At 42.3% G+C, this 14,172-nt stretch overlaps 1 protein-coding gene across 2 annotated transcripts in view; it reads right to left on the reverse strand.

Annotated features, from left to right (window-relative positions):
- The window catches only part of epha10 (EPH receptor A10), a 221,840-nt gene that overhangs the window by 30,654 nt on the left and 177,014 nt on the right, over positions 1-14,172 (reverse strand). For both annotated transcript variants that reach the window (XM_033637064.2, XM_078175712.1), the window contains exons 7-8: positions 8,802-9,099; positions 6,083-6,191 (exon numbers count right to left, since the gene is read on the reverse strand). In XM_033637064.2, the coding sequence (XP_033492955.1) occupies positions 6,083-6,191; positions 8,802-9,099 (407 nt within the window). The remainder of the gene's footprint in view (positions 1-6,082; positions 6,192-8,801; positions 9,100-14,172) is intronic.

Genomic DNA, 14,172 nt, shown 5'->3' on the forward strand with positions numbered 1-14,172 from the left:
AGAATTAGCTCTAACCTTATCTACTTACACACTATGCATCTCAATGGCAAATTCAGATTTTTGCTCATTTTCAAGTACAAGCACGAGCTCACTCACTCATGTTTTCGGGAAAGAACATTAAGCAGAAAAAGGAATGGATGCCATGTAAATGAAGCCTATTCACTGCCTCTCAGTACCTGAATTCTCCTCTAAAATAAAGTGCAGTTATGGAAATAATATGTATAATAGGTGAGACAGCAGGAATAGAATCTTGGCTGACAGGTGAAAGTGAAGCAGAGAGGAATTAGGCCAGTGGAAAGCTACTATGTAGGGCAAAATACATGGAGAATAGGGGAATTTCATAAAGCCACTTTCACTTTTATCTATCATACTTTTCATCCATTAGCACGACTCTGGTTTATGAAACTCACTTTGACACCTTTGTTTTCCTCCATTGGAAGAAGCTGCTCCTTGAGAATCAACATTAGAGTGATCCCTGCTGATTACATAACCTTCCCCCATTTTCTTGCACAAATTGAATGCCAGCCAAATATAGTTTTAGGTTTGGGTTAAGGATCAATATCAGCTCCATACTTACAGATAAAGTAATAATTTATTCATTTGTGACTATACTAAATGGCAACACATTTTCAAAACTGATGCAGAGCCCTTTGGAAAGACAGCTCTCACATAAAAAATGGAAGATGTCTGTGTCTGCTGGTGGGGGGCTCTCTAAAACATGAAAGCACTGATCTGTACTAGACACGCAGGAAACTACACCACAGCGCTCGAGACCTTTCCTCCCGGCCTGCCCGTCTCTCCCTCGTCTCATTTTTCTCCCCTCGTATCCCACTTTTTTCCGCTGTGTCGCCAAGAGTCAATGGCCCTATGAAATGACCCTCTGCTTTACTTCCCGCTTCCTCCTTTCTTCTTGATCTCCTCTCCATCTCCTGCTGCTGATAACTTCTCACACGCTTGTAAGACACAGACGTACACACTCACTCAATCACAAGAGACACGTGCACGCTGGTGTGGCCACTGAAGGGTAAACAATCCCCGCACTGACCAGTCAAGCCTGGGCTTCCTGGAGAATGTCTGGGTGATGCCCTGGAACTCTGGCTCTATCAAAGTCTGTCAGGCACCAATGGACTGTGTGTGTGTGTGCGCGCGCGTGTGTGTGATGGGATGAGGTGTCACAAGAGGGTATGGAAAATTTCTCATTGTTCCATTATAATTTTCCTCCATTTTTATTCCCCACATCATTCTTTACCTTCTAAATACAAAAAACTCTCTGCTACTGAAGGAAAGAGTGGAAAAGTAGTTGATGACTGATTTGGTTATCTGACCAAAGTGCTGCATTTATAAACACGGAGGCAGATTAACAGCGTGTGGATAATTATTCTAGTAAAAGACAGACATTTTTATTCCCAGTTCTCATCACACAGGTGTCTGTTGTTGTTCTGAGCTGCAGTGATGGAATCAGAGTGTAAAATCAGCCACACTGTCAGCCCTCACTTGGGGGATATAAAAAACTTTGCAAAATTAAAATGCAGCCATAATCATTATTGTGTGTTTAGTGTCCTAAACGATCTCACAGTTTGTTAGACGCTCTGTTTTAAAACTGGAGTGTGAACAGAAAGCCGGGAACAATAAAACGATTCTTCTGAGCTATAAGAATATGTTCTCTTTTTACCTGTCACTCAAGACTTCAATCCATGTTGGGATATTTTTTATCCCCAGTTACCTGATTCGTCAGAGGTTGAGGTGTTGACAGGTTGTGATCTGATCCTGTGAAACCTGCTCCAGAGCAGATCAGCTATTCAATATAATAATAATACAATATAATACACTTTTCCCATTGCTAGTAGAGCAGAGTCCTGTGCACAGCTTTGCAGTAGATGAGATGCCTTCCTGTTTTTTTTTTCTACTGGTGTGTCATGTTCAATGTCACGATAAGCATCATGAAGCAGGTTAGTAAACAGCAGAAAGCAGCATGGAGGCCAGTGTAAATGTTATTTATTTCGTCTCTCTTTTCAAACTCGGTTCCAACTAATTTGGAACGATCTTTGAACGCATCCAGCTTGGTGTTTAATTTCCATCATTGCCAATAAATACCCATCACTACTTCAGGGTAATTTGTCCTGGGTGTGAATGCAGATTATACAAAAGCCAGATATCAGAGGGTGCTAGTGGGGTTTTTTGTCCAGTGGAATAGGAGTTTAAGGTACTATGGGGATTTAGCCAGGTAAAAAGTGGGCCGGCTTCGAAGTACTGGAAACCAGCATTAACCCCAGTTAGCTAGAGTTGCTAGCACCAAGTCCTGCCTTGTAGTCCAGGCATCTGGAGCCAAATTATCCACAGAGGTCTCCTCCTTCTCCGAATGGACCAGATAATTAAAACTTGTAAAGACACTGACTAAAGCAGTTCCACGTAAACATCAGTGTTTCTCCGACACTCTCTGGTGGCCAGACACCAGGATGAGCTGCTAGCTGAGCTGCTCTGATAACTTTAGACCCAGATGTCTGATTACTAAAATCCTTCAGCTCGTTAAAAGATAGTTAAAAACAACCAAGCTCTGTCCAGCTATCTTGCTGTCTGGCTGACGGACAGCGGTAAAGGAACAGCCTGGTAAAGGTCAGGACACTATTATATCTCAGTAAATTTCATCTTATCCACTGTAACAGGTGTCAGACCCAAGAAAAAGACATAAAACGACCAAACAAGACAAGAAGTCAGTATAGATGCGCCAACTGAGAGGCAAATCTGATGAAAACATGACTACTACATGGTACTTTTCTGAATCATGGACCAGCAAAAATACTGGAAAAAAGAACAGTAGTGCATTCTGTCTATCACATACCCTTACATAGCAAACAACCGGTGAGTAAGCTGCTGGTGTGTTTTGGTCTTAAAAAGAGTCAGAGCCAACCTGCTGCTGCTGACACGTACCTTACATCAAAAGTGAGACATCTGATTAAGTGGGCTTCCATAAATGCAAATGCATGCCTCACATGTACACAGCCGCCTGTGTCTTTCATATGTGTGTGCACTGAGACTCATTTGCATGCCTCTGTGTGAGCAGGCAGATCGATGTAACTGAGTCCCCCCCAGCTGTGGCCAGGAGCTGGCTGTCTTTGCAAACAGGAGAGCATGGTAATTGAGGCATCAAGCCATTCCCTCTTTGTCTCTATGCAAAACATGAAGAGCAAGTTAATGGTCCAGCAGTGATGAACAATGGAGACCACTTGCAATGAATGCAGTGATGGAAATAAAGGAGAGAAAGATAGGCATTATTATTCATTACTTGGCTGTGCATGAGGGGATGACATTGCCTTTCCTCAAAGCAACAATGTGTTTAAATACTTATGTGTGTATGTGTGTGTGTGTGTGTGTGTGTGTGTGTGTGTGTGTGTGTACAAAGAGTAAGCACATTTTTTGTACATTCTGTGCACAGTATTTCTACTACAGGGCTGTTCCTGTCTCACAGCTGTGTCCTTCATGTGTGTACATCTATTCCCATATATTCCTTTCCACTGACAGCACCAGTTTGTATGGTGCTCCTGGTAGTGAATAGAGCCCATTTCTACACCTGGCTGACTCAATCATTGGGTTGTTTGTGTCTATCTTGATTTGGTTTGGTGGTCTCTATGCCGCAATTCCCTTTTAATACAAGTAGGCGTTCCCTTTGCTTTGCTTTGTCCGGAAGAAAAGGTAGCATGTATGTAGAGGAAAGTCCAAGAGAATGCAAACAAACTATGCAAACAAACACTTTCACAATGTATCTGAAAATCTCCCTCGACAGATATCAATTGAATGCCAGCCAAATGAAAAAAAAAAAAAACAATGGTTCTCTGGCCATGTGTGTACCTGTGTGGGAGGAGATATGTGCCCCCTGCCTATGTGTTCTCATGTGCGATGGCGCGTATACTATACATTGTGTTAGAGTGTGTGTGTGTGTCTGTGTGGGCGTGTGTGAGGCGAGCTGGCAGAATGTAGAATTGGACAGGAGTCAAAGAGCAAAGTGGTTGGAATGGCGAGGAGAAATGCACTCTCGCCCCCCCCTTTATCTGCTCAGCTGAATAAAACATGCAAGTATATGGTGAGATATACTCAGTGAAGTAAACAAGACAATAAAACATGTATTAAAGCACCCCAGATGACACAGAATGGCAGTGTTGAATTGAAACAAGACATTCATTAAGTGTCTGGTTGATTGACTGGTCGATTGCGTGTGACTCTCAGTATAGTAGAATCATAAAACTCAAAGACAAATTAAGTCATGTGATACTTGCTACAAATAATAACAAAAGTAAAAACTAGGCTTTCTATTGTTACTAATTTTTGGTCTATATTGTCTTAAGTATCCTATCAGACCACTGCCTGCAAGGACTTGCAAGTTAGCCCCCAAAGGAGTCCAATAAAACGTATCTACAGTATTAACTTTAAATAGATTCTCCCCAAAATCGACACCCTAGTTCTCTTCTGTATTTCTACTGTAAAGCTATCAAAAAACAAAATTAAAGGGACAGTTCATCCCAAAATCAAAAATACATATTTTTCCTCTTACCTGTAGCGCTATTTATCAGTCTAAATTGCTTTGGTGTGAGCTGCTGAGTGTTGGAGATATCGGCTGTAGAGATGTCTGCCTTCTCTTGAATATAATGGAACTAGATGGCACCCACTAGAAGCATGCACCCACTCATGGACGAGAGGCTTGTGTTCATGACAGTGCGAGATTTAAACATTAACGACACCCTTGCCTGAACTGGGACATTAGTTAGCTCAGTGGTGCTAGGTGAACTAGCAGTAGATGCACGCTTCCTTCTGCGCAGTGATACAGTTGGCAGGTGTAGCTACGTATTAAAAAAAAAAGTTTCCACATGAAACTGCTGTCTTTTTTTAAGCTCTGAACACCACAAGCGGAGTGCCATCTGGTTCCAATATACTGTAGAGAAGGCAGAGATCTCTACGGTTGATATCTCCAACACTCGACAACTCACACCCAAGCAATCTAGATTGATGAATAGCACTACAGGTGAGAGGAAAAATATTTATTTTTTATTTTTGGGTGGACTGTCCCATTGAAATTGCAGGTGTGTATCTTTTAACTGTCCTACTTCTAACACAATGCTTGACCCCATTTTATGTTGGTCATTACATTTCATGCACTTGAGTATTAAAGTGGACCCAAACTGACCCAGTATTTGGGGCTAAGTGTACCAGACTGCCACTTCAAATTAAAAAAATGTAACATAAAAAGCTTCTTAAACTGATTGCTGCAGTCTGTCTGGTCTCTTCGCGCCACCACAAAACTCTCCAAACTGAAAGAAGCTTGATTTAATAAGACTGAGCAGTACGCCCACAGGTCACAGCCATAGATGTCATTGTAATTACCTGGATTCCAACCATCTGCTTACAGGTGAAATACCTCAGTTGTCTGATCTTTTTAAGGTCTCTTTTTCAAAATGTGGTGAAAGAATGAATTATGACTGTCCACTCATATTGTAAAAAGCACAAAAGAATTATGAACTCTCTTTGGTGGGCAGGCATACTATCGGTCTGAGTAAACCATGTGTCAGCTGTTATGCAAGTGCCATTGCTTTAACCTCTCTCTCATCTTCTTTAACCTCTCTCTCATCTTCTTTGCTGTTTCACAATTCCCACTTCTCTATGTGAAAACTAATTAAATAGCAAAGAACTATGAACTCCGAGCCAAGAAAATGATCAAAGGAGGTTTTGACCCTGCCAACATTCCCCCCCTCAACGCAGACAGCGCCATTATCGAGCTGACTTCTTTAGGTTGCATATTAAACGATGAGTGTAACTGGTTATCTTGTAATATCAGCCAATCTCCCTCCGCCACTGCATATTCCTTTCACACAGGGACTTCCTCCTGTCTCTGGATTACTGTAATCTGGATTATAACGGAATATCGTGTGACAGTTGATGGAGTATGTGATTGAGTGTTTGAACACATTTGCATGTCAGTGTGTGTTTGTGTAACACACAAAGGGTATTAAAATCTGAGAGTGACAGGATGAGCTATAGGAAGTGTATAGTGGATTAATGCATGTTTTACATCTGTGAATAGTCACATATATACCTCCTCCAGATGAGCAGCCCAACTCCCATAGAGAGCAGCATGATCAGGGCAGCCACAGACACGACGACGATGATCACCACCGGACTCTGTTCACTGGACGCCAGTGCCACTGGAAATGACAAAAAACACTTGTTAGACATTATAAACAAAAACACCTGATTTAGGTGTTATTAGTCCATTTAATGGCCATTATCTTTTAGCCTTATAAATATGGGTTAGCAGGGACCTGCCACATCTACCATTAGCTTTAAAAGCTGTTATCAACCCATTAAATGGCTGCTTGTTTATCCAAAATTGTGAAACAGGCACAGTTTTGTTGAGTTTCATTTTTCACTTTCGTTAGGTTGAGGCCAGAGACTGTGTAGAATAATGGACGTAACTACCATGACTTCACCCATGTGTTTGTGAAATCCCGTTTTGAATCCTTGAATTTTGGCCGTCACCAACTAGGCTTTTTGGAGCCAGAAGTGACCATAGTTGGGTGAGAGGGTGGAGCTGTGAATGACCGAGGGGTGGACCTGACTCACAGACTGTAGGGACTGCTTGCAAACAGCCTGTCACATATGTACATTTAGCTATAGCAACCAAAACCATCTCTTGAACCAAGTTTTAAACATGTCCTTTTCATAAAGTTGGGCATTTCAACATGGGAACTAACATGCTTCTGGAGGCCAGCCCCAAGTGGTCATTTAAGAAACTGCGGATTTTGGCACTTGGCTTCATTTTTCAGCCTTGAAGGTCACTGTTTGGTTTAGGTGCAAAACGCACAAGACAGAAATTTTCCTTGTAGGCTATCTGCCAGGAATCTATTAATTTTAACCCAAACCACCACTTTTTTCCCCCTAACCTTAACCAATAAATCCCTTTCTGTTAGAAAGCCCTCTGGCAAACTTCCCCCCAGCTGCGCACAAAAACAACATAATAATACGTCAGTTAAAACAAACGTCTTCAGTCAAAATAAGTCAGTGCAGACGACTGGTTTCACACAGGGCATAAACCCCATTCTCATGTTAAAGTCCTGTGCTTGTTTGACCCATGAGTCCATTTCACATGGCCTGTTAATGGCCTTCTTATTAGGTGTGGCAGGCCCTTTCTAACCCAAATCTTTGACACTTTTAACCACTGATAACACACCTTACTGAAGTGGGTGTGCAACAGTTAGCTGGACAAAGAACTGCACGCTCCTCATCATATCAAAAACACACTTTTTAACACACCAGCATGCAGTGAGTCAATTACTGTGTATTAGGTGTGAACACGAGCAGGAGATAAGGACAAATAATAATGCAATGACCTTCAGGACTGAATTAATTTCATAGGCAGTTGATTAGAGCACAGGGTAAACTGACGCTGTCCTTTTTCGGAAAGCCACGACCTCCACTCCACTCGACCTACTAATATTACACTTGACCCTCTTATATTATACTGTATGAAAAGCACTTGCATACTTCACTAAAATTACTCAAAGGAACAAATATAACGACACCATGTGTTTCAGTAATGCAGAAAATACAGTTGCAGTAAAACTACTTTTAATCACATAACATTATCTTCATCAGCAGATGGCAGCTCTTCAAGTTTGCCCGTTGCCATGGAGTTACAGACTTTTACATTTCTAGTTTTAATAAGCAATGTAAGGACTTCTTGTCCACACTGATTTCAAAGTTGAGGTTGCTGTTGGCTTTGCAGTAACTTGTGCAGTTATTAAAAACAGCAACAGTTTTGTTTTCTGCTGTTTTTGAGGTCAAACATTTACTTTGAACCTCAACAGTTCTGCAACACCTACTGCCCTGGGACACGCCAGAGCATGCGGTAGCCATTAGTTATCTTCTCAAAAGTGAACATTAATCTTCAGAACCTCACTGTAAGCATTTAACATTCACCCCCAATATTGTAGCTGTGCACCTGCCAACTCTGTTTGCTTGCAATCAACCTACACTTGCTTAATGCCTCATGCACTTGACAGATAAATGCCACAATAATGTGACAAAGGTTGATGATAGTGTGTTGTTAATATTGTTTATCTGTTTGCGTGCCTGCGTTTCGTACATGACCACTAGAGGTAGCTGTGCTGCTGCCTTGTGAGTGTGTCAGGTCGTCAGTCACTTGACTCTTGATCCAGCCTGAGGCGAATGAAGCAAACTGAATATGCATCGTCCAAAAAAAGTTACGGTACAACCAAGATCCCTCACCCTAAAGCAAAACAAAAGAAGTGCAAGACCCCATTCGCTTAAAAACAAATAATCGTTGGTAGAGCTGGTCTTTGGCCAACTGTGGAAGATAGTGGTGGTGCAGGGCAGCTCTCGGGTGAGTTAGACTGTGAATGCTCAACAAATCCCTTTTCCTTGGTAGATAAACGGTTCAAAACAAAGAATTCATGAGAAGTACAAGCCCTACACCGCACATACACACACATTCGACTCACACAGAGTCCCAGCCAGACCCCGAGGTGACACAAGGGACACAGTATCTACTTGCACAAAGAAGAACCATTTCACAGCTTACTGGTAAAATCTTGCGTCTTCACACATAATCTCAGACACAGTCACATCCCCTTCGCTGTCTCTGCCTATCTCTCTCACTCTAGCAGCACACTTCATTGTGTGGGCTGGCCAAGTGCCTACACAAACCCCCTATCCCAATCTGCCTGGCGGTGCTGAGAGGAGGGAGCAAAGACTGAGGAGGAGAAGGGGGGAGAAGGCGTAAAACGGCTACTCACACTCGCCAAGTGTCTGCAGCTCCAGGGGAGCGCTGTATGCTCCGTAGTCAATGGGTGGCGGGGAGGAGGAGGACGATGAAGAGGGGGATGATGAAGAGGAGGAAGAAGTAGAGGAGGATGAGGAGGAGGCAGAGGAGGAAGAAGAGGATGACAAAGGCGAAGACGACAGGGATGAGGAGGGGGCTGGCGTGGAGAAAGGGCGGATGAGAAAGACATATGTGGTGCCAGGCTTGAGGTTGTTGACACTGATCCGTGTGGCGGCTGTCTTCACAGTAGAATAACTCTGATCCTTTTGTTCCTGCGGAGACAGAAAGTGAAGTGAGAGACGGAAAACACAAAGAATGAGAAAAAACAGGAGGAGGAGTGAGACGAGTAGGTGGAATCCATTTGTCAGATGCCTCGTTCATTTCCATGGCAGAGTTTGTAATGCCGGGAGATGTGCGAGACAATTTTGTAACTGAATCAAGGGCTTTGGTAATGTTTCACTTATTGAGACAGTGGAACAGCTTTTCAAAGAGTCAGGCAAAGTTTTTATACGGTTTTCTAGGCCAAGCTGAGGTCTTACCCCTGGATTCCAACGAGCACAGCTATAAGTTCCAGCTGCAAGGTGGCCTAAACCTAACTGCGATTACTCAACAAAGTTTCTTTATTAGTACCCAAGGGTGAATTTATCATGCAGATGGGAAATTCAGTATTCAAAAGCAATACAGATTTAAAGGACATTAAAACACAACACACTAAAACAAGTATCATCTTTTATCAAAGCATAAGAACTCCTACAAATGTATTTCTATAGGCCCGTTTCCACTGAAGAAGTTCCTGGTACTATTTGGGGGCCAGGAACTTTACAGGAACGTCCTCTCACTCGGCACTCTCAACCACCGTGTCTCCACTGAGAGGGCAGAGTAGGAGGAAGGTTCCTGTAAAGTTACCGGGCTCTGGATGTGACGTAATTGTTGCGCGACCATTTCGACCGGGGCGACGCGGCAAAGAAACAAACAAAGAAGAAGAACAACAAAGAAGAAGAAGCAGAAGTACGAAGCAGAAGTAAGAAGAAGAAAGCAGACATAAGAAAGACGATAATCAACATAGAAGGAGCTGAGGTGGTTGCTGGGTTTCTGGTGTGTCTCTTTATTTACATGGTGGTAGAAGCTATGAACGAGCTAACCCTTGTCTGCTGAGTTTTAAAAATGCCGGCTATTTTGTTGCTTTCTGTTGACGTCACATCCCGCCTTGAGTATATCCAATCAGCACCAAGTAAACCCCAAGCCCCACCCAGGAGTTTTTTGAAGCTGTTCTGAGTACCTACTCCGAGGCAGGAACTTGTTTAGCCCCTGTAAAAGTTCCAGAACTCTGTCCTTCGGGGGTGGTTCCTGTGGTGGAGACATGCACCAACGGCCCCGGCCCCGAAAAATTACCCCGAAGTTCCTGCAGTGGAAACGGGCCTTATATGGTTTGGTCTGCTCCTAGGGGCTAAGAGCCAACAGTCTGAGCCAAGAAGCTTAAATTCACTATGTAGGGAATGGGACTATTTGACACCCTTGGAATAAGAACAGGTTGGGTGGAGCTGATTGGGCCACTCTAGACAATGCTTGCTATTTCACCAGATGCACTGCTGAGCATTTCGGAAGCGACCCAGCAGTTACTCTCCGCTCTGCACCGCTAAAAAAAAACCAAGCCTCTACTCTATTTTTGACAGAGTCACAACATGTTTTAAAGTGCAAATTCAGCCAAACAGGAAGTGGAACGGTAGCATCTGGTCAATTTTCCAAATAAACACACTGTAAATAGAAATATATGTAAATATAGATACAAAATAATTATAAGGATGAATGCATTTTTGAAAAAAACTACATATCTTTGAGCCAACATATCTGGACTTTTAAGGTGTTAACTTCATCTGTAGGCTACAGCATTAATAGTAGTAATACCAACAATAAAAACGACTTAAATAGACAAAAGGAAACCATATAACTATGTTGCCTAATTACCCACCTATGGTAAAAGTACAAACATCGATAAAGAATGACAGAGTCTACAAAATCGGGCACGCAAAAAACAACCGATGTGGTAGGACGCTGCGCGGACAACGGAACAATACCAAGTCGGAACGTGGTGCAGCTGCACCTGGTGGAATCCAGGGCTGAAACTTCTTTCTAGATTAAAAGTGCTGTATGTTACTCTGGAATAAGTTGATTCTTGAGTCTCATTCCCAGGGTGTCAAATTCCAGTGCTTTGGGTTGGTAGTCGGACTGAATCATCAACCGCATAGATCGGTATTTGACGACCTGGGAATCAACCATATTTCTCCAGAGTTACACACAGCACCTTTAACCAGCTTTCAGTAAAGAAGTATCCCTCTGTGCTTTGGATATAAATGATAAAAACCCAATGAAAGCATGGCTCTATTCATTCAAGAGGAAAATAAACCAAAGGCGGTGCTTGTTTGTTTCTCTCTGTGAGAATGACTCATATCTTGCTAAAGTGGGCACAATAGGGGCGGTGGGCAGGTGACACATTAACGTAACTACTCCACTTGTTGCCTCATAATGTTGGTTTGTTGTAATCCATTTCACACCTTGTTTCAAAAAGTAGTCCTTATTGTATCTTTGCACATCATGCCTCTGCACGTCAACAAGATCACTCCAATTGAAACTGAGCTTCTATGAGAGCTTTAATGATAAATCTGATTTAATAGTCACGGTAAAGCGAGTGAAAGTGAGCTTTTGAGTGTGCGCAGTGCTGCTAGCATGATCTTTATTGCCTTTTTATGTCCGAGAATAGCATCGCACGAAAAAGGAATAAAGAAAGCAGAACGAACGTCGGAGAGAGGGATGCAAGCAGAATGAAATCAGGAGAGATTAAGTGAGAATGAGAGTGGCAGCTACTGTATAATGAGTGACTCCTGTGGCGTGAGCTAATGAAGTCTGCGACACAGAGAAGAGACGGACACAGGAGGATGAAAACACAGAGTCCTCAGACATGACTGGTGGGAGGAAAACAACAACAGACTCACAGATGACACTTTGTAACATCGAGTTATGAATAAACAGTGAGTTAATCATTATTAGTCATCATCATTGTTGGTCATTATTGTCGTCAACAATTTGTTATTTGCTATGAGGCAGATTAAACACTTAAATATTTCATACAGCACCATGTGGGCCCGTACTGTAAAGCTGCATCTTGATAAATAAAAAAAGAAGGAAAAGAAAGGCTATACACTGACTAAGCAAAGCCATATTTCATACTTTAATAGGCTCTTTGCTGCAGTGTAGTTGCATTGCCTTTTCATTTCATGGCCTGTCACCAATTTTCCTGTCTCACTCTCAGTTATTCTCCATCTATCCTTTACTCTCTCCATTCATCTACCTCCCTCATTCTGCTTTTCTTCTGCATCCGGCCCCACAAAGCACCTTCGTTCCTTTCTCTATCACTCTGCTCTTACAAGCATCTTTCCGCCAAGTCATCTTCCCCTCATCTGTACCTAATACCCTCTCTAATCTTTCCTTGCCCTCAGTTATCACACAGGCACCTCATTCTTTCAAAATGCAACACTGTATACCTCTTGCTATCTCTTCTCTTTTTTTCCCACAAGTCTTTCCTCGCCCATCCCTTCTCTAAATCTTTCCCTATTTTTTTTAAAGCTGTGGGAGTAGAGCAGCGCGGAGCAGGGCTTTATTAAATATGGTGAAGCATAGAGAAGAGTAGGTGGTGTGAAAATGGGTGCGAGTGTGACACAGCCAAACACAAAGACCTGGCGTTGCCAAAAAACGCAGCGTATGAAAATGGAGGAGTGCGAGCGTGACAGCTGTGGTTTACGTGCATGACAGATTTACTGTGAAGACTATGACTTGTTGACGTGGTGGCCACAATCTGACTAAGTGCTGTGTTAAATGAGCATGATAAGGCCGATGAAATTACAGTGGTTATCCATAAAAGCAAAAGAAAATGTGGCAGTAATATGGACTCAGGGTTAGACATAATTGGCCCTTGTAAATGGATGAAAAAATACACATTTTGCTTTAACAATTTCTCAGTAGCTAGGTTTTTAAGACAATGATTTCATTTATGGAAAGGGTTTTAAAAATACCACCTCTAATTTGCTCCAAAGTCACACAACAACAGTCACTAAATTACTTCCCTTTGTTGCCTTTATGGTAAGTTTCTATTCTCCTTAAATTTTTCATCATTTCAACATGCATTGTCACTCATTATGGGGTTTGCTGGCAAATTAGCAGGTGCACCAAAGGAAACATTAAGATTTTGTCTCAGCTTTTTCCACAGGATTTTTGAATATGACGCAGATGATGATATTTGAATATTTAAAACAAATATCTGATGACTATATCAACAAATAAAAAATAAAAATTAAAGGGGCTCTATGGGAAATTCAAAACGTACGAGTTGTGTGGAGACAGTTCTGAACGTGGAAGTGGCTGAGCCGGCGGCTAGAAGCTAACTGCGCTAACTCCATAAACAGTGCTAAACGAATTAGCTCTGGCTCTTGAACTGGTTCCATTCAGGATTTTTGGAACCTTGGTGCTATCTGGTAAACCAACTCAAGTTTCCACCAGTTCTGAGCAGAGCCATTGTAATCAAGGATGAGTCATCAATGGAGGGCGTTGCACAACACACAATGGAGGTAAACAGAAGCAGCAAAATGGCGAATTGCGTTGATTACCTGTGAGCTTTTGTCCTGTTGTAACAGATATTTGCTTTAATCCAAAAAACAAGCATGGACCAACTACTGATGAGACCAATAAACGCTGTTTTTTTCCAGACAATTTTTAACTTGACTTCTGTTTTTCAATCTACAGAATATGACAAATCCACTGACGTCATCACAGTACGCACTAAGAAAAACCTGCTATTTTTTGGTACCAGCTGGGAGCCAACTTTTCAGGTTCCGAACCAATTCAGCTCTGGACGGTTTAAAATTAGGTGCAGAAACTCGTGCCACACTGGTGGAAAAACAATAAGTGTTAACTGGAGGAACCATAAAGTGGGCACTACACATCCGCCATAACGCCATACCAATATCACTGATAACCACTGTATGACTGCAGGGCAAAGTGGTGGCAATGAGCTAGCCAGTGGGATACACACGTGCACTAACACGCATGCGTGCCTGGACTGACTTACTCCAAAGAAACCATCGAGAAACTCTGATTACAACACACACATAGAGGGCGTGTGACTTCATTTTCTGCTTAGGATGCTCTGCTATATCTTTACATAGCAAAGTGGTTTGCTGCTGTATTGACGGTCTGATTGTCTTACACAAAATCATTGCAGGGGCACTCAATCAATTATACAAATGAAGTTCAGTTTACTCATCATGAGGAACCTTACCTCAGCCTGTGAAAGT

This window comes from Epinephelus lanceolatus, chromosome 16 (assembly GCF_041903045.1).
Source record: "Epinephelus lanceolatus isolate andai-2023 chromosome 16, ASM4190304v1, whole genome shotgun sequence".
In the NCBI taxonomy this organism is placed as follows: domain Eukaryota; kingdom Metazoa; phylum Chordata; class Actinopteri; order Perciformes; family Serranidae; genus Epinephelus; species Epinephelus lanceolatus.